The 26,520-nt window shown below is 32.5% G+C and overlaps 1 protein-coding gene across 1 annotated transcript in view; it reads left to right on the top strand.

Annotated features, from left to right (window-relative positions):
• Window positions 1-22,050, top strand: part of LOC143064392 (adenylosuccinate lyase-like) — a 32,921-nt gene extending 10,871 nt beyond the window's left edge. Inside the window, exons 3-13 of the mRNA XM_076237194.1 lie at window positions 590-634; window positions 954-1,033; window positions 1,618-1,789; window positions 2,873-2,919; window positions 4,910-5,000; window positions 5,433-5,502; window positions 6,053-6,200; window positions 6,740-6,830; window positions 14,523-14,612; window positions 15,217-15,393; window positions 21,572-22,050. Coding sequence (XP_076093309.1) covers window positions 590-634; window positions 954-1,033; window positions 1,618-1,789; window positions 2,873-2,919; window positions 4,910-5,000; window positions 5,433-5,502; window positions 6,053-6,200; window positions 6,740-6,830; window positions 14,523-14,612; window positions 15,217-15,393; window positions 21,572-21,664 — 1,104 coding nt within the window. The 3' untranslated portion in view covers window positions 21,665-22,050. The remainder of the gene's footprint in view (window positions 1-589; window positions 635-953; window positions 1,034-1,617; window positions 1,790-2,872; window positions 2,920-4,909; window positions 5,001-5,432; window positions 5,503-6,052; window positions 6,201-6,739; window positions 6,831-14,522; window positions 14,613-15,216; window positions 15,394-21,571) is intronic.
• Window positions 22,051-26,520: the final 4,470 nt, after the last annotated feature.

Raw genomic sequence — 26,520 nt, forward strand, 5'->3', positions numbered from 1 at the left:
TATACATGATATATAACTGATAACAGACAAGTATTATTATATTGCAACTTTAAGAGTTAGTCCTTTCATATTTTTTTTCAGTTTGTTTAATATATGTTAAATAACAAATATTTCTTTCTCTCATTTTATTGGCAAATACTGAACATTTGCTGAATAGAAAAACTTCATTTTTGGTCATCAACTTGACAGCAGTTAATAATATATAATCTATGAGTATTATTCTGTACCTGTCAGATGCCTACCGGTACTTCCTATTTGTCTGAAGTGGAAACTTTGAATTACAAGTTGAGGTATGCTTACCACAACAAAATATGCTTTCGACATGTTCTTGTTCGTGTAGTTTAAAACACTATACTTATGAAACTTATAATCATTTGTTATGATATATAAATGAGCATATTCTAGATGTCAACTTCCCTTAAACACAATGTATGCATTATAATGTTCCTTTAAACAAGCTTCTAGAGTTGTTGTGACTAATTATGACATGGGTTGTGGGTTTAATTGTCTATAGTTATATAACTTTTGTTGATTAAAATTTTTATCTCTACAATTCTTTTTATTTTAATTTCCATTTTTTTTATTAAAGGATTTAATAGTCATGAAAGATGGATATGTCATTCTCCTACCAAAGGTAAGGTATATACTGGTACTATATACTGATTACTGACCCTACTGTCAAAGGTAAGTTATAGTTCAGAATGTCTTTTTCTGTCACATTTGGTCTGGTTATCATGGTAATGATCTCTATTTCCAGTCATGACTGCTTCTTAAAGGTTCTTGAGCAAAATTTATTAAATGGGATTTAGATCAAGATTTTTTTGAATGATAATTTAAGATGTTCACATACCACTTGAAGACCTATTGCCTCTGGCTGATTTCTGCTCTTTGGTCAGGTTTGTTTTCTCTTTGACTCAATTCCCATATCCAATGACAATTTTATTTGTTTTCAGTTAGCTAGATGTATACAGAGTTTATCAAGCTTTGCTCGCAAGTTTAAAGATCTACCTTGTCTGTCATATACACATTTACAGTAAGTTCCTAATAAATTTCAATGATATTTACAATATAGATACTTTTATTAATATGTTGTAGTTAGTTTTCTGTCATACTTTCATAAAAATTTACAAAACATGCAATTTGGTATGATGACTTGTACATAAATACTTCCCTCTACTATATCCCAATTTTATTCAGATTTGAGTTTGTGATGTTTGTTGTCCTTGTATATAATGTATGTAATCCCTGTTCATCTGGTTTGTAATAAACATAATAAAGTAAACATGGTAAATCATGTCTTTTTATCTGAATACATAACAATCACCAAACTCACCAAAATTTGATAAACAGAAAAAATTAAGCTTTAATTTTTGTCATACAATCATTAAAAAAATTATTTACTCCATAAACCTATTTGCCAGATTAGCAGTTTAGGTACTTGGACCTTATAGCTTCTAAATTAAATCACATGCTAAAGTTATTTGAACTGAATCATATTTTATATTCTGCATAAAGCATGTAAAGCAATGAATCAATACAAAAATTTCTAGTCATTTTGTTTAAATTAAAAAAAATTATGTTAATAATAAAATACTCATGATATATTTTTATCCACAGACCAGCACAGTTGTCAACAGTTGGTAAGAGAGCCTGTATTTGGATTCAAGATCTACTAATGGATCTTACAAATTTAGAAACTGCCAAGGATAACTTGCGTTTTCGTGGTGTGAAGGGTACAACAGGGACCCAAGCAAGCTTTCTACAGTTGTTTGAAGGAGATGATGATAAGGTATCAGACTGATATCACTGTGTATCATTACAACCTAATATATGTAACCATGGTCTGGTTCTCTGTTCATTGTCAAAGAAAAACAGCATTACTGAACAAACACCAGCGTATAGCTACCTTGGTACATACATATTGTATATGTTGGTATATATATGTTCAGTAGTGTAGTTTTTCTTAAGACAATCAACAGAGAACCAGGTTAAGTGTATCTATATCCTCTCGTGATGTTTCACAGTGGACATGATAGGGATTGAATTTACATGTCACATTGGATAATGATTGGTCTTTATAAATTTATCTAACGTTCAATTTTCCAATAGCATATATAAATAATCCATGTAGATAACTAAACATCAAAATGATATATGGATAATACAACAAATACCAAAAAAAAAATATATATATACATATATACCTGAGAGGCAATAGGGGCATATAATTACTCTTGTACATCTGAAATTTGAATGAATAAAAAAATTCATATATAGTATGATTGCCATTGAAACAAAGTCCGATCTAAGTGGATTTAAGTAAGTTAACTATAGATGATGAGATCATCAAAGGTCCTCCAATGATGTGTAAAATCTATATTGCTTAGGTAACATAACAAAAAATAAAACAATTCAACCAAAAAACCAGAAGGCCTGATTTTTAACAAATTAATAAATCAAAAACAAATATGACCGACAACAACCAATGCCAAACACTGAATTGTAGGCTCCTGTCTTCGGACTGGCAAACATGAAATGTATTGGCATTAAAAATGGTTGTTGGCACTCAACCCTCCGAACCTAGGGCTGTGATATAACAGCACAAGTAAGAACAAACTAATAACCATATGAAAACGACTGGTCTCATCTGATAGGCATGAAACAAGAAGTTGAGTTTTAGATGCTAAAAATGCAGCACCTAATCATGTAAGATTTGGAAATGTTGTAATGAAACAGTAAAGCAGATCCCATATGATGGTTTATAATTGATTACTATCATGGCCACTTAATTTTATATCTGACGAATAGTTTTCTTATTGGCAATCAAACCACACCTTCTTATTTTTATACTAATTTGAAGTATATATTACAGGTTGAAGAATTAGATAGACTAGTCACAGAGATGGCAGGGTTTCAGAAGTAAGTCATGACTAGACTTGTTACACCAAAGAACTACTTTGCTACATATATAAAAACAACCATTTAGAAGAAATACCATACATTCTGAGTTGTTTGTCAGTCCTATTAAAATAGTACACATAATATGAATGATAATGAATTTTAGTTTAAGGCCTGGATTGCCAGTGGTCCTAAGATTTATAGTGTTATATATGGTATGTATGAAGACTCTTCTAATAATGAAGGCATCATGTTGAGTAATAGATGACATTTGGCCATGGTGTTATACAGCATTGGGTTGTTTTTTAATTAAGATAAAAAAATATGTTAAATTGAGAATGGAAATGGTGAATGTGTCAAAGAGACAACAACCTGACCAAAGAGCAGACAAATGTTATAAGTAGTTGGTAAAATATACCTGTACCTATCTAGTAAAAGCTGCAGTAAACTTGTTTAATGAGAAATTAGAAATTTAAATTTAAAAACAGTGAAAAATACTGAATCTAGTCTCTATTATTTTGTTTTTATTCAATAATTTTTTATATCAATCATTTGCATTATGATTTGTACATATAATAGAACAGAAAGATTAAGATAGTTGAAAAATAATTAAAAACAGTTAGTTTATATATATGTTAGACTCAGATCGACGTCCGGCCTCTAATCGACGTCCGTTCCTCAAATCGACGTCCGTTTCACAAATCGACGTCCAAATCTGACGTCACATTCTCAAATCGACGTCCAATATTTTGATACTCTAATCGACGTCCAATATTTTGATACTCTAATCTACGTCCAATGTGACGGCACTACTTGCCAAAACTACACCCGATTGATTGTTGTCGTCTTAAATCAATGTCCAATATCAATAAATAATAAATTATTGGTCACAGATAAGGCTTTAAGTTTATTCATTTGAATTGTTTTACACTGTCATTTCGGGGTCTTTTATAGCTGACTATGCGGTATGGGCTTTGCGCATTGTTGAAGGCCGTATGGTGACCTATAGTTGTAGAGAGTTGTCTCATTGGCAGTCATACCACATCTTCTTTTTTATATCAATTGTTTACACTTATACATGTACATAAATTATTTTTCAATCCGAAATAGGTATCATGCATATTAAAGTTTTTCTTGATATAAAGTTAATCCAATTGATCCACATAAAGGAGCGTGTGTCATTCCTATTCATAATAATTAGGCAATTAGTAATGCAAACCAAAGACTAAGAAAACCAAACGACATGTAGGAGCTTCGTCCCTCTTTTTTAATAGATCCTTCTTAGTAAATAATGTACAGTTACTGTCTCAACAAGTTTCTTTAATAGCCCAATAAAGGAAATTAGAAAAAAAAGCTCCCCAAAGCACTGGCTTGCTCTACCCATTTAATATTCATGAAAGAGTCCTATGTCAAGGCAATGTTCCTGCAAATATGGTTTTGGACTCAATTCACTGAAAATATTTCATGTTTGCAATATTTCTGTGAAATAACATGATAAGTGTATTGCATGTTAACATTTTGGCATGTTTAATAGAGGGAGGGGGGGGGGGTGTCACATTTTTTTATTTTTTTTACGGGGGGGATCAAATCAAAACAGATAAATTTTATGGGGGATCAAGAAAATTTTATACTTTTGATTTCAAAATGACCAGCCCCCCTCCCAGGTAAATAATGATAAGTCCCGAAATATATTTTATTTGTCTCACATAATATGTTTAAAGGTTTAAATGTTTCAGCTACTATCGGTTCACTTCAGTTTTGTATTCTGTGTCAAAAACGGACGTTGATTAGAGAAGCTCAAAATCGGACGTCGATTAGAAAATGCCAAAAAAATGGACGTCGATTAGACAGGCATAAAATTGGCCGTCGATTTGGAATGTTATTTTATTGTGACGTCAGATTTGGACGTCGATTTGAGGAACGGACGTCGATTAGAGACCGGACGTCGATCTGAGTCTTACATATATATAACTCCTTTCTATCACATAACTGATGTACTTTTAAATTGCAGATACTTCCTTATATGTGGACAGACATATAGCAGAAAAGTTGATGTAGATTGTTTAGCTGCTCTAGCTAGTCTTGGATCATCTGTACATAAGGTATGATGAACCTTTATAGCTAGTCAAATCTTATTTGTTCATAAAGTTTTTAGCTTTTCTAGGACCATTTGTTCATAAGGGTTTATATAAAAAAGAAGATGTGGTATGATTGCCAATGACAATTCAAACGAGAAAACTAATGACCTACATATATGTAACACATAAACAAACGACAACTACTGAATTACAGGCTCCTGAATTAGGACAGGCACATACATAGAAAATGTGGCGGAGTTAAACATGTTAGTGGGATCCCAACCTTTTCCTAACCTGGGACAGTGGTGTAATAGTACAACATAAGAACATAAGAACGAACATTGAAAAAGGCTTAACTCATCAGATGGATAAAAATACAAGTGGACATATTACATATCACAAATTTGTAAAACATTGCAACAGTAAGTCACAAGATCATTACTTTTAATTTTATAGATATGTACAGACATACGATTGTTAGCCAATTTTAAAGAGATGGAAGAGCCATTTGAAAAGGATCAAATAGGTAATTTTTAAAGCATTTTATGTTTTTATATATAAATGGCAATTAAATAAAACTTTACTTCAGTGTTTACTTAATTTGAGCAGGGTATAAGGATTATTCATTTGAAAAGTAATATAAAATCTGTCTACTCTTCTTTTTCACAAGGCTTATATACCTGTACTTATTCCATGAGCCGTATATCTACTCTGTCTTTAGATCATACTACAGAGATGTCAAAAATTGTTGGTCCTGTGCATAAATGTCACGACAGCAAAATGTTTACAATACACATACATGTGTTAGTTCAACAACTTTGATGCTGTGAAAAACAATTATTGTATCTCATACTTGCTATGCTTTTGTATACAGTGAATGCTGTATCTTTTTCTGAGTGTTTAAAAAGTATGTATTGTCATGTATCATTTTGATGCTTTGATTTAATTTTCATTGTGACAATTATAATGTTACCACAAGCAATAGGAAGTCTTCAGTATGTTGAATTATTTAGTTAAATGCATATTGCATGAACAATATTCTTTAATTTATCTCAGTTAATATTCTATTTTTTCAGGATCCAGTGCTATGCCATACAAAAGAAATCCAATGAGAAGTGAGAGATGTTGTTCCTTAGCCAGACATTTAATGTGTTTAGTTCAAGATCCATTAATGACACATTCCACACAATGGATGGAGAGAACATTAGATGATAGTGCTAATAGGTTGGTTTATTTATCATTTGATTGTCTATCTAATGGATGAAAATCTTTACTTTCTTACATCTGTCTTCATATTATCACCTTTCTTTTAGACAGAATGCTAGGGTTAAATCTGCTTTATCTAGAATAACTGGTCTAACTGACTAAAAAATCTGAGTGACCCTATTTCTCTACCTCCTAGATTCTACATGCAGTTAGATTTCCAACCAAATATTCATGGAGTCATACAGTTTATAATTCATAAAAATATAATTTCAATATACTGATGTAACTCAATTACAGGGCTCAGATTGTGGTAAACATGGTAAATGGCATAACAAGATTTTGCTACATAGTTCTTTTTGGTACTTTGGATGAATTCCCAAATGCTTGGTTTAAACAAAAGAATTGAACAAGTTTTTGTTTATCGCATTTCTTAAAATTGTTTTGCATTTTCCAGGCTACCTTATTTGTTGCAGCTACCAGGGCACCAGGGCTTTAAAACTTTAAGCTATGAAAATAAACAGTTGTCATTTGTAAACTGTGTTATTATTTTTTTATAGGAGAATATGCTTAGCTGAAGCTTTTCTCACAGCGGACATATTAATGAGTACTCTACACAATATATCAGATGGACTTGTAGTATATCCTAAGGTATTTGAAACACTTAAATTATATAGCAAAGGTTTTTTTTGTCTTGCCTGCAATGAAAGTTGTAGTATGCAAGACATATGTATTACTATCTTGCAGCGGCATAATCTATTTGTGTAAAGCTTTATATTTCATAAGGTATAAGACCTCAATGTTTCATACCTTGTATGCAGATACATTATGTTACAAGGTTTCAGACCATACTTGATTTACATTGGAAAATATTTTAATTCTGTGGATTCTTTTTAAACCTTAAAAAAAATCATGAGTCTCAGCAAGCACATTTCAACAAAGAATGATAACACTGGATAAATGATGGAGAAAATAATTATATTTTCACAGATAATTCAAAATGATTTTTGTTATTGATAGTACGTAATAACAAAATATGACATCAATGTTCTGATAGCTGGAAATATTTGTCATTCATTGGATTAATTCATAAAATGTAAAAGGATAATTTTAAAATATTGGACATAATAAAGACCACACCAACCCCAAATTCTTCTGATACCACAAAAAAACAACACTTGGGTAGATAGCCTGACTTTAGACAGGCAAAAAATGGTCAAACCAGGTTTACTTGTGCAAAAATATTTCTTTTTATTCCCCATTTATGGACACTATGTTTTCTGGTCTGTACGTTCGTTCATAAGTCTGTCCCGCTTCAGGTTAAAAGTTTTTGGTCAAAGTTTTTGATGAAGTTGAAGTCCAATCAACTTTAAACTTTGTACACATGTTCGCTATGATATGATAGTACTAATTTTAATGCCAAATAAGAGTTTTTACCCCATTTTCATGCTCCACTGAACATAGAAAATTATAGTGTGGATGGGGCATTCGTGTACTAGGGACACATTCTGGTTTTGTCTCTTAATATGTGTTGCAAGTCAAGACAACTGTTCCTTGAACCCTTAAAAACAAGGTGTCAGTGAGCAGCTTTTCTTTGCTGATTAGAGGTAACCATTCATTAGAAGAAAAACATTTCCATCAAATTACAAGTTATTTTAAATAAGTGTAAAGGAGAAGGGGCTATAAGGGGCAAAATTGGCCCCACTTCAGAATCTATTGATATTTCTTTCAATTGATCTCTATGATATGGAGCTTATAAAACACCAAAAATTTTATAGTTATCTCTTGCGGTTTTCTTGTTAGGACGTCGTAAAAATGGTAGGCCGACTAAGCTTAAATATCAGATTTTTACATATTTTATCCTTTTTTATGTATTGTGTACATTTTACAATAGATTACACCTTAAATAATCAACGTGCAAACATAATTACTAGTGAACCATTGTTTTAATACAATAAAGAACAAAATTGATATAAAGTTTACTATTTAATATCAGTAAAATAGTTGCTATGGTAACAACAAGTTAACATTCGTTCTATGTACATGTATGACCAAATTATAGAAATTTTTCACCAGAGAAAATCTACAGTTATTGTTTGTATAAAAAAGAAGATGTGGTATGATTGACATTTAGATAACTGTCCACAAGAGACCAAAATAACACAGACATTAACAACTATAGGTCACCAAACGGCCTTCAACAATGAGCAAAGCCCATACCGCATAGTCAGCTATAAAAGGCCCCGATATGACAATGTAAAACAATTCCAACGAAAAAACTAACGGCCTTATTTGTTTTTCTTTTAACTTAAATAACCAAAAATGAGTTTGTGTGTACTTTAATGTACTCGGCTGATAAAAACACAAGAAGGTGGGACATATTACGCACTAGTATACATATAATATATGAATAAAGATCGCAATTTCATAAACTATACATTTCAACAATTACCGGCTCAACCTTAATAAAACTGAAATATTGTTAGCACATTTTTAGCTCACCTGGCCCGAAGGGCCAAGTGAGCTTTTCCCATCACTTTGCGTCCGGCGTCCGTCGTCCTGCGTCCGTCGTCCGTCGTCGTCCTGCGTCCGTCGTCGTTAACTTTTACAAAAATCTTCTCCTCTGAAACTACTAAGCCAAATTTAATCAAACTTGGCCACAATCATCATTGGGGTATCTAGTTTAAAAAATGTGTCCGGTGACCCCGCCAACCAACCAAGATGGCCGCCATGGCTAAAAATAGAACATAGGGGTAAAATGCAGTTTTTGGCTTATAACTCAAAAACCAAAGCATTTAGAGCAAATCTGACATGGGGTAAAATTGTTTATCAGGTCAAGATCTATCTGCCCAGAAATTTTCAGATGAATCGGACAACCCGTTGATGGGTTGCTGCCCCTGAATTGGTAATTTTATGGAAATTTTGCTGTTTTTGGTTATTATCTTGAATATTATTATAGATAGAGATAAACTGTAAACAGCAATAATGTTCAGCAAAGTAAGATTTACAAATAAGTCAACATGACCGAAATGGTCAGTTGACCCCTTAAGGAGTTATTGCCCTTTATAGTCAATTTTTAACCATTTTTCGTAAATCTTAGTAATCTTTTACAAAAATCTTCTCCTCTGAAACTACTGGGCTAAATTAATCCAAACTTGGCCACAATCATCTTTGGGGTATGTAGTTCAAAAAATGTGTCCGGTGACCCGGCCATCCAACCAAGATGGCTGCCACGGCTAAATATAGGACACAGGGGTAAAATGCAGTTTTTGGCTTATAACTCAAAAATCAAAGCATTTAGAGCAAATCTGACGTGGGGTAAAATTGTTTATCAGGTCAAGATCTATCTGCCCAGAAATTTTCAGATGAATCGGACAACCCGTTGATGGGTTGCTGCCCCTGAATTGGTAATTTTATGGAAATTTTGCTGTTTTTGGTTATTATCTTGAATATTATTATAGATAGAGATAAATTGTAAACAGCAATAATGTTCAGCAAAGTTAGATTTACAAATAAGTCAACATGACCGAAATGGTCAGTTGACCCCTTAAGGAGTTATTGCCCTTTATAGTCAATTTTTAACCATTTTTCGTAAATCTTAGTGATCTTTTACAAAAATCTTCTCCTCTGAAACTACTGGGCTAAATTAATCCAAACTTGGCCACAATCATCTTTGGGGTATGTAGTTTAAAAAATGTGTCCGGTGACCCGGCCATCCAACCAAGATGGCTGCCATGGCTAAATATAGGACATAGGGGTAAAATGCAGTTTTTGGCTTATAACTCAAAAATCAAAGCATTTAGAGCAAATCTGACGGAGTGAAATTGTTTATCATGTCAAGATCTATCTGCCCTGAAATTTTCAGATGGATCCGACAACCGGTTGTTGGGTTGCTGCCCCATAATTGGTAATTTTAAGAAAATTTTGACGTTTTTTGTTATTATCTTGAATATTATTATAGATAGAGATAAACTGTAAACAGCAATAATGTACAGCAAAGTAAGACCTAAAGATAAGTCAAACATGACAAAAATGGTCAGTTGACCCCCTAAGGAGTTATTGTCCTTTATAGTCAATTTTTAACAATTTTCATAAAATTTGTAAATTTTTACTAACATTTTCCACTGAAACTACTGGGCCAAGATCATTATAGATAGAGATAATTGTAAGGAGCAAGAATGTTCAGTAAAGTAAGATGTACAAACACATCACCATCACCTAAACACAATTTTGTCATGAATCCATCTGCTTCCTTTGTTTAATATTCACATATACCAAGGTGAGCGACACAGGCTCTTTAGAGCCTCTAGTTTATTTTTTGTTGTAAGGTGTCTTTACAATATCATGATAATGTGATTTAAAAGGACAAATGTAAAAAATTACGAAACGATGAAAAAACAATTGGATTTGATGGGACTCGAACGTACACCATCATGCCCAATGCGCAGCGTGTAGGCGATTTGAACCACATTGACACAACTATTTGAAGTTAATAACTCATATTGATCATTTTGATTCATAAACGGTAGGAACATTTTTTTTTTTCATTTCTTTACTTCTTATTCAACTAAATTGTTTATATCAATGATATGGCCATTTCATCTTTGTTGATTATGTCGTGGTCTAAATTATTTTTGTTTTACCAAACAGACGTTAATAGTGCAAAATAGAAACTGAGGTTTTCGTCTGGCGCTTGTTTTATTGGTCTCTTCTGCACGTCTCCAGAATGTCTTCTGGTGAAGAGTAAAATAAAAATTAATTTTGACGTCGAATATAGCAGATTTTTGTTATGTCATGTATGTTGGATGACATAAATCAAGTTTTCGATGACCTTTTTTTTTTTTTTTTTTTTAGAAAATTAAGATACGTCCCGTAGACATGCATGACTGTAAAAGTGTGCTCTGTTCGTTACAATTTTCTTTGTGCTTTCCTATATCTCAATTTTTCTTAACAAACCAGGCTTAATCTCCCGCTATTTGATTTTTAAGATTAATCTTAAACTGCACGAAACATAGTTAATGTTTGTCAATATGACTGATCAAAAAGTACATCTCAGTCTACATTTTTTTTTAAAAGAAACCGAACTGGATTTTTTTTTGTATAAAGCTAAGATATCTGGAAGTTCTAAATATCGTTTTTCTATGGTGCTCCTTGAAGAACATCTTCTGGTCCTAACTATTATTTCTAATGCACAATTTTGATGGTCAAAACCTTCGGACTACCATTTTTCTACAACCTTCATTGTATATGGATCTATATGTAAGTAGATAAGGTATACCAGACGTTTCTTAATAAATAAATCAGTTGGCCCGAGAACGCAGTTATTTCGTAGTGCATTTCTTTTAGACAATAAATTCAAATTTAAAAAATCGCACCTGCTGTTTCTCAAAAAGATTTTTACAGTGTAGTGTACTACCAGTGGAACAAATAATATCAAAATTATAGAAACTTCTACCATCTCTAACTCAAAATATTGACAATTCTGTGTTAAGGGGGTGTAAAATTCAGTTTGACAGCTTCAGGCGTGATAAAATTTGACCTTTTTGAACTGGACCAAATCACTACTTAACATAAAGATTCAGCACCCAATTGTTTTTTAACATGTAAATGCATCCCCCTACTTAATATTTCATGCATTTAATATCAAGAAATAAATTGGGAAAGTGTATCAAATAAAACATGCAAGTTATACACTGTTTACACTAGGGACTATAGACAACGAAAACAAAAGGACAATAACTGTGTCCTTGGACCAGTTGTTTGTGTACTGATTGATACTTCATTCTGGGAGAACAAGATTTATCTCAGTACTAGTTGCAACTAGTTTTGAACACATTACCAGTAATTGCAAATACTCTTAGTTCAATACTCTATTGTCTTAATTCTAGTTTGCTGTTTTTTTTTGTGTTTGTCTCGTACCGATATTTTGAGTTAATCTAATTGCATCTGATTTGTGCAGGTTGTTTGTATATTGTACTGCTACGCTACTGTTTCAGCTTCGGGGAGGGTTGAGCGCTCACAAACATGCTGTTGTGCTGTTAAACCACTGTACCAGGTTAGGGGATGGTTGGGATCCGCGGCTTACATGTTTATCCCCGCCAAATTATGTATGTAAAAAACTATGTGCTTGTCCCAAGTCAGGAGCCTGTAAGTCAGTGGTTATTGTTTGTTGCTGTGTTACTTACTTGTTTTTCGTTCATTATTTTGTACATTAATTAGGCTGTTAGTTTTCTTCTAGTGATTTCGGGGCCTTTTATAGTTGAGTATGTGAAATGTTGTCTCTTTGACACATTCCCCATGTCCTTTCTCAATTTTATTATGCTTATTGTTGAAGAGCGTATGGTGATATGTGGCTGTTAATTTCTACGTCATTTAGTCTCTTGTCAGAAATTGTCTCGTTGGCAATCATACCACATCTTCGTTTTAATATCAACCCCTGCCATATTCTTTATGAACCTGTCCCAAGTCAGGAGCCTGCAGTTCAGTGGTTATCGTTGGTTCATGTCTCAACTCATTTTAGATATTTTTCAAATTGATTTGTTATGTATAATTAAACCATTAGTTTATTCGTTTAAATTGTTTCACATTTTTCCTGGACTTTTATAAACGGCTTAACAGTATCGGATTTTGTCATTATTGAAGGCCTTACGGTTGCCTGTAATTGCTTACATCCACTTCATATTTGAAGTCCGGTGGATAGTTGCCATATTATCAATAATAACACATCTCTTAGTTTTTATATTATATATATCTGACGTTTAATCTCGTTTTTCCTGAATATGCATGAAATATATGTCACTGTGCGTTAAAAATTAGCATCAATTTAAAGTTGTGTTAAATAAGAGAAAACCATCTGATATTTAATAACTTCGGTTGGGGTGGGGGACAGGAGTATTTCGTATATGAATATGGTTGCCTGCTAAGAGTTGAAAAATAGGCATGTTTAGCGACATATTAAAATGATCAATAATACCCTCTTTCCTTCTTCATTCCTCATCTAATGATTTAAACTAACCACTAGCCAAATCATGAGTGATGAAAGTAGAGTTTAACAACAATAAATCAAAATTCCTTCCCTAGAATATTAAATAGTTGGCCCTTAACTGTTATTGTCCGTGTAGTTCTTATATTCATCTAGCTTATCATCCTACAGAGATGTCCTACTAAGGCTGTCGTACCATAAAAACATGTATAACACGGCTCACATTCTAATATATCTACATGCATAATAACATTGAGAAAGGAGATGGGGAATGTGTCAAAGCGACAACAACCCGACCATAGAGCAGACAACAGCCGAAGGCTCATAATCTAGTATAATATAAGAGCATAAACCTTAAGCACGGGGAGGCTCTCTATTTATTATTGTCATTTCGACTAAACAACGCCATTTTTGTTTTGTGCCTCTGCTGTCTAAACCACCTATTTAAATGGAAGAGGTAGAAGAGAGCCAGAAGATCTTCCCAATGCAAAAAAAAACAAAAAAACAACAGAAATGGACCTCTTCTGGCTCACAACCAAAGAACAAAAAAACACTCCCCTGCTGTGCTGTGGAATTTTTTACGTGTTAAGTTATCATATTAAAAGTTTTTTTAATTATGTCTGTTAATATCAAGTATTTAACGAATGATACACTGATTTCTATTCCGCTATAAAAAGCTTCTTAACAACAGAAACCAGTAAAATTCCGTGTGTCAGTTCCGTAATCACTTACAATAAATATAGACGACAAGGGCTAGGCTGTACTTGAGAGGCTATGTTATACTTTAATATGAAGAAAAACACTTTATAATTTACTTTCTATAATGAAACTGTTTTATTATCAACCATTGACAAATAATATGTTAAAAAAATACAACTGTTCCTGGTCAACCTTAGTCCGATAACGGTATATATGAAAAACGGACGAAAAATTTTTGAACTTTGATGCCGGTTTTGAGCAAGTTTTTAATTAAAATTCAGTATGAGCACAGCTTTGCCCCACTGAAATATTTCAACATAAGATGCTTTATCTTGATATTATTGCTCTGATAAAATATTTCGTTGGGGCAAGAATGCGCTGGTACTTTTTTCGTAAAAAAAGTTAGTGAAAATGAGTAAAAACTTGTGAAAAGCCAACAAATATGCACGTGAAGTGTTGTCAAAACACGGCATTATGACGTCATAACTACAAAAAAACATTTTTTTCATAAAATGAATATGTGTAACGGAAAAAGAAATCCATACACATACGAATAAGTAGAATTTGAAAAATTCTCGAAATTGAGGCCAATTTTGCCCCTTATAGCCCCTTCTCCTTTGTGATGGTAGATAGTAATATAAATTAAAGAATTTATGTTGTAGGTAATAGAGAGGAGAGTTAATCAAGAACTTCCTTTTATGGCAACAGAAAACATAATTATGGCCATGGTCAAGGCCGGAGGTGACAGACAGGTATATATCTAGGGTGTTCAAATCATGGGGTTTCTTAATTTACAGAAGTAGAGTTATCTGAAAAATAAAAATAAAAAGTTTCTCCTAAAAATGCTTGAAATGTATTTCTTTAAATAAATTGAACCAGCTATCTTTACATAAAAATATTATAAAACAGTTAACCCTTGAGTAAAGTTTTGCTGCTTGGACTCATTCAAGTACAGTTTAAACAAGTGTTAATTCATACTCAGTGCAGACCATATTACTAGCTGTTCAGAATAGTTTAACTATTGGAGAAGGAAAGGCCTCATGCTTTGACAAGCAAGAGTCATTATACACCCAAGAAGAGTCAGACTGTGTATTAAAAGAAGAAGAAGATATGTTTAAAAATATATAAATATACAGCTCTGTAGTCTGTATCATTTAGAAATCATTCAAGATAATTTATTGAAAAATTTGCCTTATTTCTTCACTGAATCAAGTTCAGTACAGTAAATTTGAAAATTAGTCTGTTCAGACTTTTCCATGTTTGTATACCAGTACATCTATAAAAAGGTGACTCCTTTATGTACTCTTTGGTTGCAAATAAATATTGTAATAAAATCATAACTTGTTGATTTTGTAGGAATGTCATGAACAAATTCGTGTATTGTCTCAGGAGGCAGGAAATGTAGTTAAACGAGAAGGGAAGGATAATGACCTTGTAGAAAGAATAAGGAGGACTAATTATTTTAAACCAATTCATCAAATTCTTGATACATTGTTGGATGCTTCAACTTTCATTGGTCGAGCACCAAAACAGGTACTTTCTCTGACAAGTTATTAATGGTGCTTGACTCAATTGATTCATACCTGTTAAGGTCATGTTAAATCTTATCTGTTACCAAATTCCTTTGAGGAATACCAACAAGATTTGTATCCATGATAGACCTACCACTTTTCAAGTTTTTTATGCCCCACCTACGATAGTAGAGGGGCATTATGTTTTCTTGTCTGTGCGTTCGTCCGTCCCTCCGTCTGCCTGTCCCGCTTCAGGTTAAAGTTTTTGGTCAAGGTAGTTTTTGATGAAGTTGATGTCCAATCGACTTCAAACTTAGTACACATGTTCCCTATGATATGATCTTTCTAATTTTAATGCCAACTTAGAGTTTTTACCCCAATGTCACGGTTCACTGAACATAGAAAATGATAGTACGAGTGGGGCATTTGTGTACTGGGGACACATTCTTGTTTTAAACTTCACAAGGTCAGAGTTTTGACCTTGAATACAAAGTGACCTTAAATTATTTTAATATAAAGTGACAGGAAATTATTTATAAATAAACTTTTACAAGCACCTCTTAGTTCAATCATGTCAATCTTAATACTAAGTGACTTATAGCTATAATCCTATATACCTTGGTGTGAGGAGTCAGAGAAATTTAAAAAGTAAGCCTCACTAACCAATATTATACTTGTTTCCGACTTAACTAAGTTCCAATTCAGATTCATATTGAACTTGTGAGGATGCATCTAGGACCATATAGGCTTATACAGCAACCTATAGTTGGGTCAAGATGCGCATTAGATTCTCCATAGGTGGTAATGGTAACATTTTCTTCTGTTGCTCAGTCCATATTGTTAACTTGGATATGTTTGATGGCTCTTTTCGAAGCTGAGACATTTTCACATATGTGGTTAAATTTTCGGGGTACGAAGTGAGATACTTTTTCCGTAAATTAGCAAACCCTGAGTATCCTTTTGTGATGCGGCTCGTAGTAAAAAGTCCTTTTTTTAACACAATAAGTTCTTTGAAAATTGTTCCCCTACTTTCTAGATCAACACACATGGTTAAGCTCAGTCATTTTTAACAATTGAAACATGTTCAATATCACCACACATCTAGATTTTTTGTTTACACATGACTTTTGAGTTCCTCATTCTGAGGCGCATTTGGGATATTGTCCCATATTGAAACTTTAGTTCCGCATTTTTATGCCCCACCTACGATACCACCTATGATAGTAGAGGGGCATTATGTTTTCTGGTCTGTGCGTCCTTCCGTCTGTCCGTCCGTCTGTTCGTCCGTCCGTCCCATTTCAGGTTAAAGTTTTTGGTCAAGGTAGTTTTTGAAGAAGCTAAAGTCCAATCAACTTGAAACTTAGTACACATGTTCCTTATGATATGATCTTTCTTATTTTAAAACAAAATTAATCTTTTGACCCCATTTTCATGGTGCACTGAACATAGAAATTAAAAGTGGGAGTTTCAGGTTAAAGTTTTTGGTCAAGGTAGTTTTCAATGAAGTTAATGTCCAATCAACTTGAAACTTAGTACACATGTTCCCTTTTGGTTGATCAATTTACTTTTAAGGCCAAATTAGATTTTTTACTCAATTTCACGGTCCATTGAACATGGAAAATGATAATGCGAGTGGGGCATCCGTGTACTTTGGACACATTCTTGTTATCATATAATTAGAGTGCAAAGAAGTGCAAATTTTCAAAACTTGTCCTTTCACATTTTTCTATTTGAGAACAAATATTTTTTACATGTATTTCAGTGAAAACCTTTCATCAGGGAGAAAGTCACGTGAGGTTTTAAAGGAAACATTGTGACACCACACGTATGCTGGCATCATTAAATAATGACATATCAAAATAATGCTAATTATAGTTTGCAGTGTTACATGAGTAACAGTTGCCGCAAGGTTTAACTCGAAATATTGAGTAGAAAAAGATCAGTAACCAAGTATTTTCATTTAATATCAAGACCATAGCAACAGTTTTCATATAAGCCTATATTAAACATATTGACTGTAACTTCACTTGCATAAATACCATAAATAAACAATTTAGAGCTTGTCTGATATAACAATATTTTTACCAGTTATTCAGCACTCTTTAAAACCTGTAGTTTGCCATCTCCGGTTAAAAAGTAATGATATGTCTGGAACTCAAATTTATGACAAAAAATTTACTCAGGCTGTGTTATCATTTGATCTAAATACATAAGTATTATTGAGAGAAAAAGTCAAATTCTTGAAAGTTTTATCACAAAGAAAGAAAAATTCTTCTCCCTTGTGGCTTAACCACCTTCATTTAAATACATAAGTATTAGAAGCAATGAGTAGTAGCTTACTAGCTTAATAGTTGAATAGGTGCAGCACTATAGTTTTAAAAAAGGTTTGACCCTCCCCCTTTTCACTGAGAAAAGACAATATCTTGTGATTTGCTCGTGTGCATTAAAAATAACAATTCATGTTTTTCTTAATACATGTACATGTTTTTCCTGTTTATTTGCATATGATTTTTACTGACCAGAGATCAAATTATTGGATAAAAACCAATGTGATGATGTATCTCACTTTATTGTATGAAGTGTGTTATTTCTCTTGATTATCAGTTATTCCTGTAGAAAGGAGTGATAATTACATAACAAAGACTTTTTTTATGTCATATTTACTTACAATTTAATAATATTAAGTTAGTTCTTGCCTTTTTCATTTAAATAAACAAATTCCTTTCGGATCTCTCGGGGGTAAACAAAGTTTTGATTGTGCCTAAAAAATGTGTTCAGCCCCGTGCCAGTAATGCATTTTAAAAGGGAAAAATTCATCAAGTTTTTGCTGATCTTTATAGATAATGTTCATTTAAAACCATTTGGGATAACTACCTGTAGGTATAAATAAAAAACTAATTTCCATCATTTTCACAATTTTCTGTAGTGTACAAGGTGAAATCATCCATAAATCAGTCTGAAAACTTCTGACAATATTCTTCTAAGATGGGTCAAGATGTACATTAGTTTCTCCATGGGCGGTAATGGTAACGTTTTCTTCAGTTGCTCAGTCCATATCGTTATTTTGGATATGTATGATGTTTCAAAGCTGAGACTTTTTCACATATGTGGTTAAATTTTCGGGGTACGAAGTGAGATACTTTTTCCGTAAATTAGCAAACCCTGAGTATCCTCTCGTGATGCGGCTCCTCGTGGTAAAAATTCTTTTTTTTAACACAAGTTCTTAGAAATTTTAATACTTTGAACACATTTAGTAGCTCCATAGTCTTTACATATTTATTCTATGTTCCCCTACTTTCTAAATCAACACACATGGTTAAGCTCAGTCATTTGTAAAAAATAGAAACCTGTCCAATATCACTACATAGAGATTTTTTGTTTATACATGACTTTTGAGTTCCTCATTCTGAGGCGCATTAGGGATAAAATAAATAAAATAAATAATCTTTATTTCAAGAGGATGATCCCATTAGTTAAAACTAATCTTCCTGAGAGTCCTCAAAATAATAATAATAACATATTTATAAGTACATAGAGTATTATAAAGTTATATTATACACAATATACAATTGTATTTAAATAATAATGAAAAAGCATATTAATTTGCACAATTGATGAAAAATTTGTAACATTTTGTTTTAAAAGATACAAGTGTATTACTCATTTTTATTTCATTTGGTAAACTGTTCCATATTTGAGAACCTGAATATGTAAATGTTTTCTTTAAAAAATTGCAACAGTTTCCCTTTACAAAAATCACAAGATTTTTTTTCAATAAATACATAATGAATTTATCAGTATTGTCATATATGTCACACTAAAAATCTGTGTACAAAGTTGCCAGTGTATGTCTCTGGTGCACCTCGCCTTTTATCAGAATTGTCATAAATGTACATTTAACAATTAACTAATTGATTTTTATACGACCGCAAAATTTGAAAAATTTTTCGTCGTATATTGCTATCACGTTGGCGTCTGCGTCGTCGTCGTCGTCCGAATACTTTTAGTTTTCGCACTCTAACTTTAGTAAAAGTGAATGGAAATCTATGAAATTTTAACACAAGGTTTATGACCACAAAAGGAAGGTTGGTATTGATTTTGGGAGTTTTGGTCCCAACATTTTAGGAATTAGGGGCCAAAAAGGGCCCAAATAAGCATTTTCTTGGTTTTCGCACTATAACTTTAGTTTAAGTTAATAGAAATCTATGAAATTTTGACACAAGGTTTATGACCACAAAAGAACGGTTGGGATTGATTTTGGGAGTTTTGGTTTCAACAGTTTAGGAATTAGGGGCCAAAAAAGGGCCCAAATAAGCATTATTCTTGGTTTTTGCACAATAACTTTAGTTTAAGTAAATAGAAATCAATGAAATTTTAACACAATGTTAATGACTACAAAAGGAAGGTTGGTATTGATTTTGGGAGTTAATGTCCCAACAGTTTAGGAATTAGGGGCCAAAAAGGGACCCAAATAAGCATTTTTCTTGGTTTTCGCACCATAACGTTAGTATAAGTAAATAGAAATCTATGAAATTTAAACACAAGGTTTATGACCATAAAAGGAAGGTTGGTATTGATTTTGGGAGTTTTGGTCCCAACAGAATAAGGGGCCCAAAGGGTCCAAAATTAAACTTTGTTTGATTTCATCAAAATTGAATAATTGGGGTTCTTTGATATGCCGAATCTAACTGTCATGACTGTGTATGTAGATTCTTAACTTTTGGTCCCGTTTTCAAATTGGTCTACATTAAGGTCCAAAGGGTCCAAAATTAAACTTAGTTTGATTTTGACAAAAAATGAATCAGTTAGGTTCTTTGATATGCTGAATCTTAAAATGTACTTAGATTCTTGATTATTGGCCCAGTTTTCAAGTTGGTCCAAATCGGGGTCCAAAATTAAACTTTGTTTGATTTCATCAAAAATTGAATAAATGGGGTTCTTTGATATACCAAATCTAACTGTGTATGTAGATTCTTCATTTTTGGTCCTGTTTTCAAATTGGTCTACACTAAAGTCCAAAGGGTCCAAAATTAAACTTAGTCTGATTTTAACAAAAATTGAAATCTTGGGGTTCTTTGATATGCTGAATCCAAAAATGTACTTAGATTTTTTATTATGGGCCCAGTTTTCAAGTTGGTCCAAATCAGGATCTAAAATTATTATATTAAGTATTGTGCAATAGCAAGTCTTTTCAATTGCACAGTATTGCGCAATGGCAAGAAATATCTAATTGCACAATATTGTGAAATAGCAAATTTTTTTTTAATTAGAGTTATCTTTCTTTGTCCAGAATAGTAAGCAAGAAATATCTAATTGCAAAATATTGTGCAATAGCAAGATTTTTTTTTAATTGGAGTTATCTTTCTTTGTCCAGAATCAACTTAAATCTTTGTTATATACAATATACAATGTATATTCACTTTTTACTACCAACTGATAAATTAAAATAATCTTTACCATTCAGTGATAACAAGCAGTTTTTTTACATCTTAATATTTTATGATGTATTTAAATGAGTAGTTATTGTTGCAAACTCCATTAGAAATTTTAATTGAGATTAGTTTTGGAATAAGGGAAAGGGGGATGTGATTAAAAAAATTGGGTTCAATTTTTCTCATTTGAAATTTCATAAATAAAAAAGAAAATTTCTTCAAACATTTTTTTGAGAGGATTAATATTCAACAGCATAGTGAATTGCTCTAAGAGAAAACAAAAAATTTAAGTTCATTAGAACACATTCATTCTGTGTCAGAAACCTATGCTGTGTCAACTATTTAATCACAATCCAAATTTAGAGCTGAATCCAGCTTGAATGTTGTGTCCATACTTGCCCCAACCGTTCAGGGTTCAACCTCTGCGGTCGTATAAAGCTACGCCCTGCGGAGCATCTGGTTGACAGTTGAACACTTGCATGTAAATAGATGAACACATAAATGGTTAAAATAAGATGTATAAAAAGTACCCAAGGTTTACAATTATTTAATTATATTCAACTTGTAATATTAAAGGTACACAAAATGTACTATAAATACAGCATTAATTGAACTTCTTAATACATTGTAGTATGGCACTTACTATTTGCTATATTCATTCTGATATATTATTTATAGTACTTAATATTTACATGGACTGTAAGGATTAAATATGTTTTGTTATCTTCTTTTTTTTGTGATAATAATGTCAAATTATGTCCATTTCAGGTTGATCAATTCCTGGATAAAGAAGCTGATCCCCTAATTGAAAAGTATTCTGAGAAAATGAAGACACTTGGGACATCAGATCTAAATTTATGATAAAGGAAAGACCATTGAAAAAATGGTCAAAAATGCCTTACCCACTTTTAATTTAATAAATTGTTATAATCCCATGGGCCATAGGAAGCAACAGAGAAAACATACCATTTGATTCTGTCTTTGGTCTTTGCTTTGTTTGTATGGCTAGCAATCCTCAATCGGGTTGTATTTAGCATACGATATATAGGAAATTAAAACCATAAAGCTAGTGTTAGAATATGGTGAAGTTGAACTTGGCCTATAATATGAATATAACATTGGATGTCTGAAAATCACCTTTTTCAGTATTGGATCAAAATCTTAGGAGGCATAACATCTTAACCTAGATTGATACAGAATGCTTGGACCATTGAAGGCTCCCAACCGAAGGACAATTGGAAATTTCAGAACATGAACCCTTTACCGATGTAATCTGCTTCTGCATGCTTATACTTATTTTTGCCAATAGTTAGTTTGCTTATATATTTATAATTATTTCTGAATAAACATATTTTCTTGCTGTTTAAAACAATTGTCATTGGTTTTATGTTCAATGGAGGTATATCATATTTTATTTTTAGCTCACCTGGTCCAATGCCCAATGTGATCTATTACCATCACTTGGTGTCCGTCATGTTCACAGTTGATTGTTATCATTGTAAATAAATAACACTTCTGAAACCTTCTGGTGTTTTTTTATACTGTTTTACCTCTGTCTGTCCATCCGTCCGTCCATCCATCTGTCTGTCCTTCCGTCCCATGAATTTTTGTTGTTGCATATTTCTCTGGGACTACATAACAAGGATTTCTGAAATTTGGTTTCAGGGTTTATATAAGTCAGCTATTCGATGTGATGCATTTTCAGATTCATCACTCAACAACTACCTGATTACCTAACACTAATACCATTTCACATATGACATCCAAGTTGAAAATTTTCGTCACATTTTTATCAGGAACTACATAACAAGGATTACTGAAATTTGGTTTTATGGTTTATATCAGCCAGCTATACTGTGTGATGTGTTTTAGATTCATCACTCAACAACTACTTGTTTACCTTCGAGTCTTTGGGCAAAGTATCATCAGTGACCATTACCTCACAGTTTCACTGTTTATTCTGCCTATAAACCAACATGCTTCAAGTTAAAATTTTTGGTCAAGGTAGTTTTTGATGAAGTTGAAGTTCAATCAACTTAAAACTTAGTACACATATTATATTCCCTATGATATGATCTTTCTAATTTTAATGCCAAATTGGGGTTTTTATCCCAATTTTACAGTCCACTGAACATAGAAAATGATAGTGCGATTGGGGCATCCGTATACTATGGACACATTCTTGTTTTTCTACAAGTAGAAACTGTTCATAGCAAAATATATCAGCAATACAAAAGTTACAAAAAGCTGATATGACATAAATCATTTTAATTGAAATTATTACCCTCGAACTACTTACTGAAGTACTTGTATACTTGAAATAACGATTTTTGACAAATTTTCATGGTTTTTGCCGTTTATCTGAAAAACTAATAGAATCTGTACGCAGGCAAAATAAAATTACCTGCATTACAAAATCTGTGTTTATATCCTCATTTTTAACCGGATTTTTGTGACAAAAATGTCGGTTATTGATTTGGGGATGTACGGCGGGCGGGCGGTCGGTCGGTCGGGGGGGGGGGGGGGGGGGGGGGGGGCAATCAAATGTTGTCCGTGCATTAACTCATGAACCGTTCAACCAAAGCTTTTAAAATTTAAATATGTTGTTACTGACAACTAAATGAAGGTCAAGTTCAATAATGGCGATTTTGACTTTGACCGTTCAGGAGTTATGGTTCTTGAAAGATTGAAAAATGGAGTTTCCAGTTGTGTCCGTGCATTTACGCATGAACTGTTCTACATAAGCTTCCCAAATTTTAATATGTTGTTACTGATGACAAAATGGAGGTCAAGTTCAATAATGTCGATTTTGACTTTTATCGTTCAGGAGTTATGGCTCTTGAAAGATTGAAAAATGGTGTTTCCAGTCGTGTCCGTGCATTTACGCATGAACTGTTTTACCAAAGCTTCCCAAATTTTAATATGTTGTTACTGATGACAAAATAGAGGTCAAGTTCAATAATGACGATTTTGACTTTTACCGTTCAGGAGTTATGGTTCTTGAAAGATTGAAAAATGGTGTTTCCAGTCGTGTCCGTGCATTTTCTCATGAATCATTCAACCAAAGCTTTTGAAATTTTTATATGTTGTTACTGATGGCAAATTAGAGGTCAAGTTCAATAATGACGATTTTGACTTTTACCGTTCAGGAGTTATGGTTCTTGAAAGATTGTGAAATGGCGTTTCCATTCACGTTGTTGCATTTACTCATGAACCATTCAATCTAAGCTTTTCAAATTTTAAGATGTTGTTACTGATGACAAAATGGAGGTCAAATTTGATATTGACGATTTTCACTTTCACCATTCATCAGTAATGGTTCTTGTGATATTGCCAGGACACAAATAAATATTAATAAATCCGGTTTGCTGTCGTTGTGACAGCCTCTTGTATAGTAATTTGTCAGCATGTAAAACCTGGAGCAAATTCAAACAAAAAGGAATGAGTTAAAAGTGAGTTTAAACGAAATTTGAATCATTTAAAAATGAGCATGCCTTTCTAAAATCTTGCCATCACTTTATATCCCTTGTTATAAGGCTTCCTTTGGTAAAATACTTTAAAACCTTCTCAGAAATCACTGGAGCAGTAGACCAAACACTTTTGAAAGCTATGATGCAATATAGTTGCTGGAGCTGTTTTGAAATCAAACATTTTCTGTCATGTAAAAAAAAAAAAAAAAAAGTGGGCAGATAAAAAAAACCACGCTTGTTCCTAGTACCCTTTAAGAAGTATCTTTGATGGCCACAATGCTTCCAACTTTGATTCATTAATTACGGAGGTAATTGCACATATCTTGTTCATGACTGGACAAATGAAACTTTATAAAACAAAACCAACTCCGATTCAACCAAGAGGTCAGATGTCAAATATTTTTTTATTACATGTAACAATTGTTATGTTGGGTGGAAATGGTTTAAACAATAATTTTGAAATCTTAGGGGAGCCAACTGTGTCCCTTCTTCCTTTGTTTACCTATACTATAATGAGGTTAAAACATAGTTCATCCAGTTATAATATACCTATGCATCGAAGCGAGAAGGAAAATAACAAAAATATCGAACTCCAAAGAAAATTCAAAACGAAAAGTCCTGTATCAATAGGCAAAACCAAAATCTCAAATACATCAAACATATATGGAAAATAATTGTTTATTTCTCAGTATGTAATGCATTTCCGTATGTAAAAATTTATGGATGAAACCTGGTTTTATAGCTAGCCAAACCTCTCACTTGTATGACAATTGCATAAAATTCCATTTCATTGACAACTATGTGTGAACAAAACAAACAAGTAATAGGTAAACATGTAAAAGATTGGGATACAGCAGTCAACATTGTGTTATAATCTTGTGTAGAAAAGGGCGGATTAAATCTGGTTTTATAGCTAGCTAAACCTCTCACTTGTATGACAGTCGCATAACATTCCATTAAATTGACAACGATATAGATGTGTGAACAAAACAAACAGACACTGGAAAGTTTTATAAAGTCTAAATAGCAACTTCAAGCAGGACACTGAGTGAGTTGGGAAATTTATATACCATATGCAGGTGAAGTTGGCCTAGTATATTGCTAACAAGGTGAGGGGAATTGATAATTTTAAAATAAAATAGTATAATTTACAAGTCATAGAGTCTGGTTGTAAGATGAACAACCGCTTCTGTCAAATTCGAGGTATGGTTCTAAAAATGAAGTAGAGGAAGCCGTGTCTGTTGGTTTTTTTTTCTCAATTTCTAGTTTTTCAGGATATATTAATTAAAGAAACCAAATTATAAAAGTTGGAATAGCAAACCTCCCTAAAAATGTGAAAAGCTACAGGATATTGTTTACATTTAGGAATCTTGGCCTTAACCAAATATGTCTAAAAATATATAAGATGTGGTCATCAGGTTATCTTAGTTATTTTTGTTTTGATCAAGACCTTTATACAAATATCGAGAATTAAAATTTAAACCAGCGGTTCCGTTCAAATGTACTGATTTGAAAGCACTTACCGTATATTTTCGAATTTAAAGCGCATCGTTTTATAAGCCGCACGGCCGTTTTTTGGGGGGAAGATTGTTTTTGTCCTTACATAAAACGCACCTGAATATTAAGCGCACACTGAAGAAAACGTATATTTATTCTACTGACCTGATAGTGTCATGAATATTTTCTCCTTTTGTAACTCACACCGTAATTTGTTTCATTTCTATTTTCAGATTGGTGAGAAAGTTGAGAGTATTTTTGAATATATTTATTTGTGTCATATTAAAATAAAAAATCGTAATAAAATAATTATACTTTTCTCATTGTTTTAATTATGCCAGTTTCGTTTGATGTTTTTTGTCAACAATGGCCATGTGTTGACAGCTTGGGTGTCCATTGAACCTTGTTGTTTTGATTAAAATTAGTATGGTATTGATTGCTTGTTTATTGTTTGAATTGGCATTAAGGATTTAAATTAATCTTAAAAATGTATGCATGAAAGGTCACCCAAGCCATAAAACTGCCATTGTTTACCTTGATTATGACCTACTTACCTGTACCCACGTGTGAAAACTGTTCACCCAAAAGTCAAGATTTTTTTTTAATTAAATCAATCTTAAGAATTTTATTGTTGTCTATAAAATAAAAGTTGAAGTTCTGAACGTAACTAACATTTTTCAATTTTAATTTGGATGAATACAACAAACAAAAAAATTTACTTTTTGCAAGTCATTGTCTATTTTTAAATGA

The sequence above is a fragment of the Mytilus galloprovincialis genome, chromosome 2 (genome assembly GCF_965363235.1).
Source record: "Mytilus galloprovincialis chromosome 2, xbMytGall1.hap1.1, whole genome shotgun sequence".
Taxonomy (NCBI): Eukaryota; Metazoa; Mollusca; class Bivalvia; order Mytilida; family Mytilidae; genus Mytilus; species Mytilus galloprovincialis.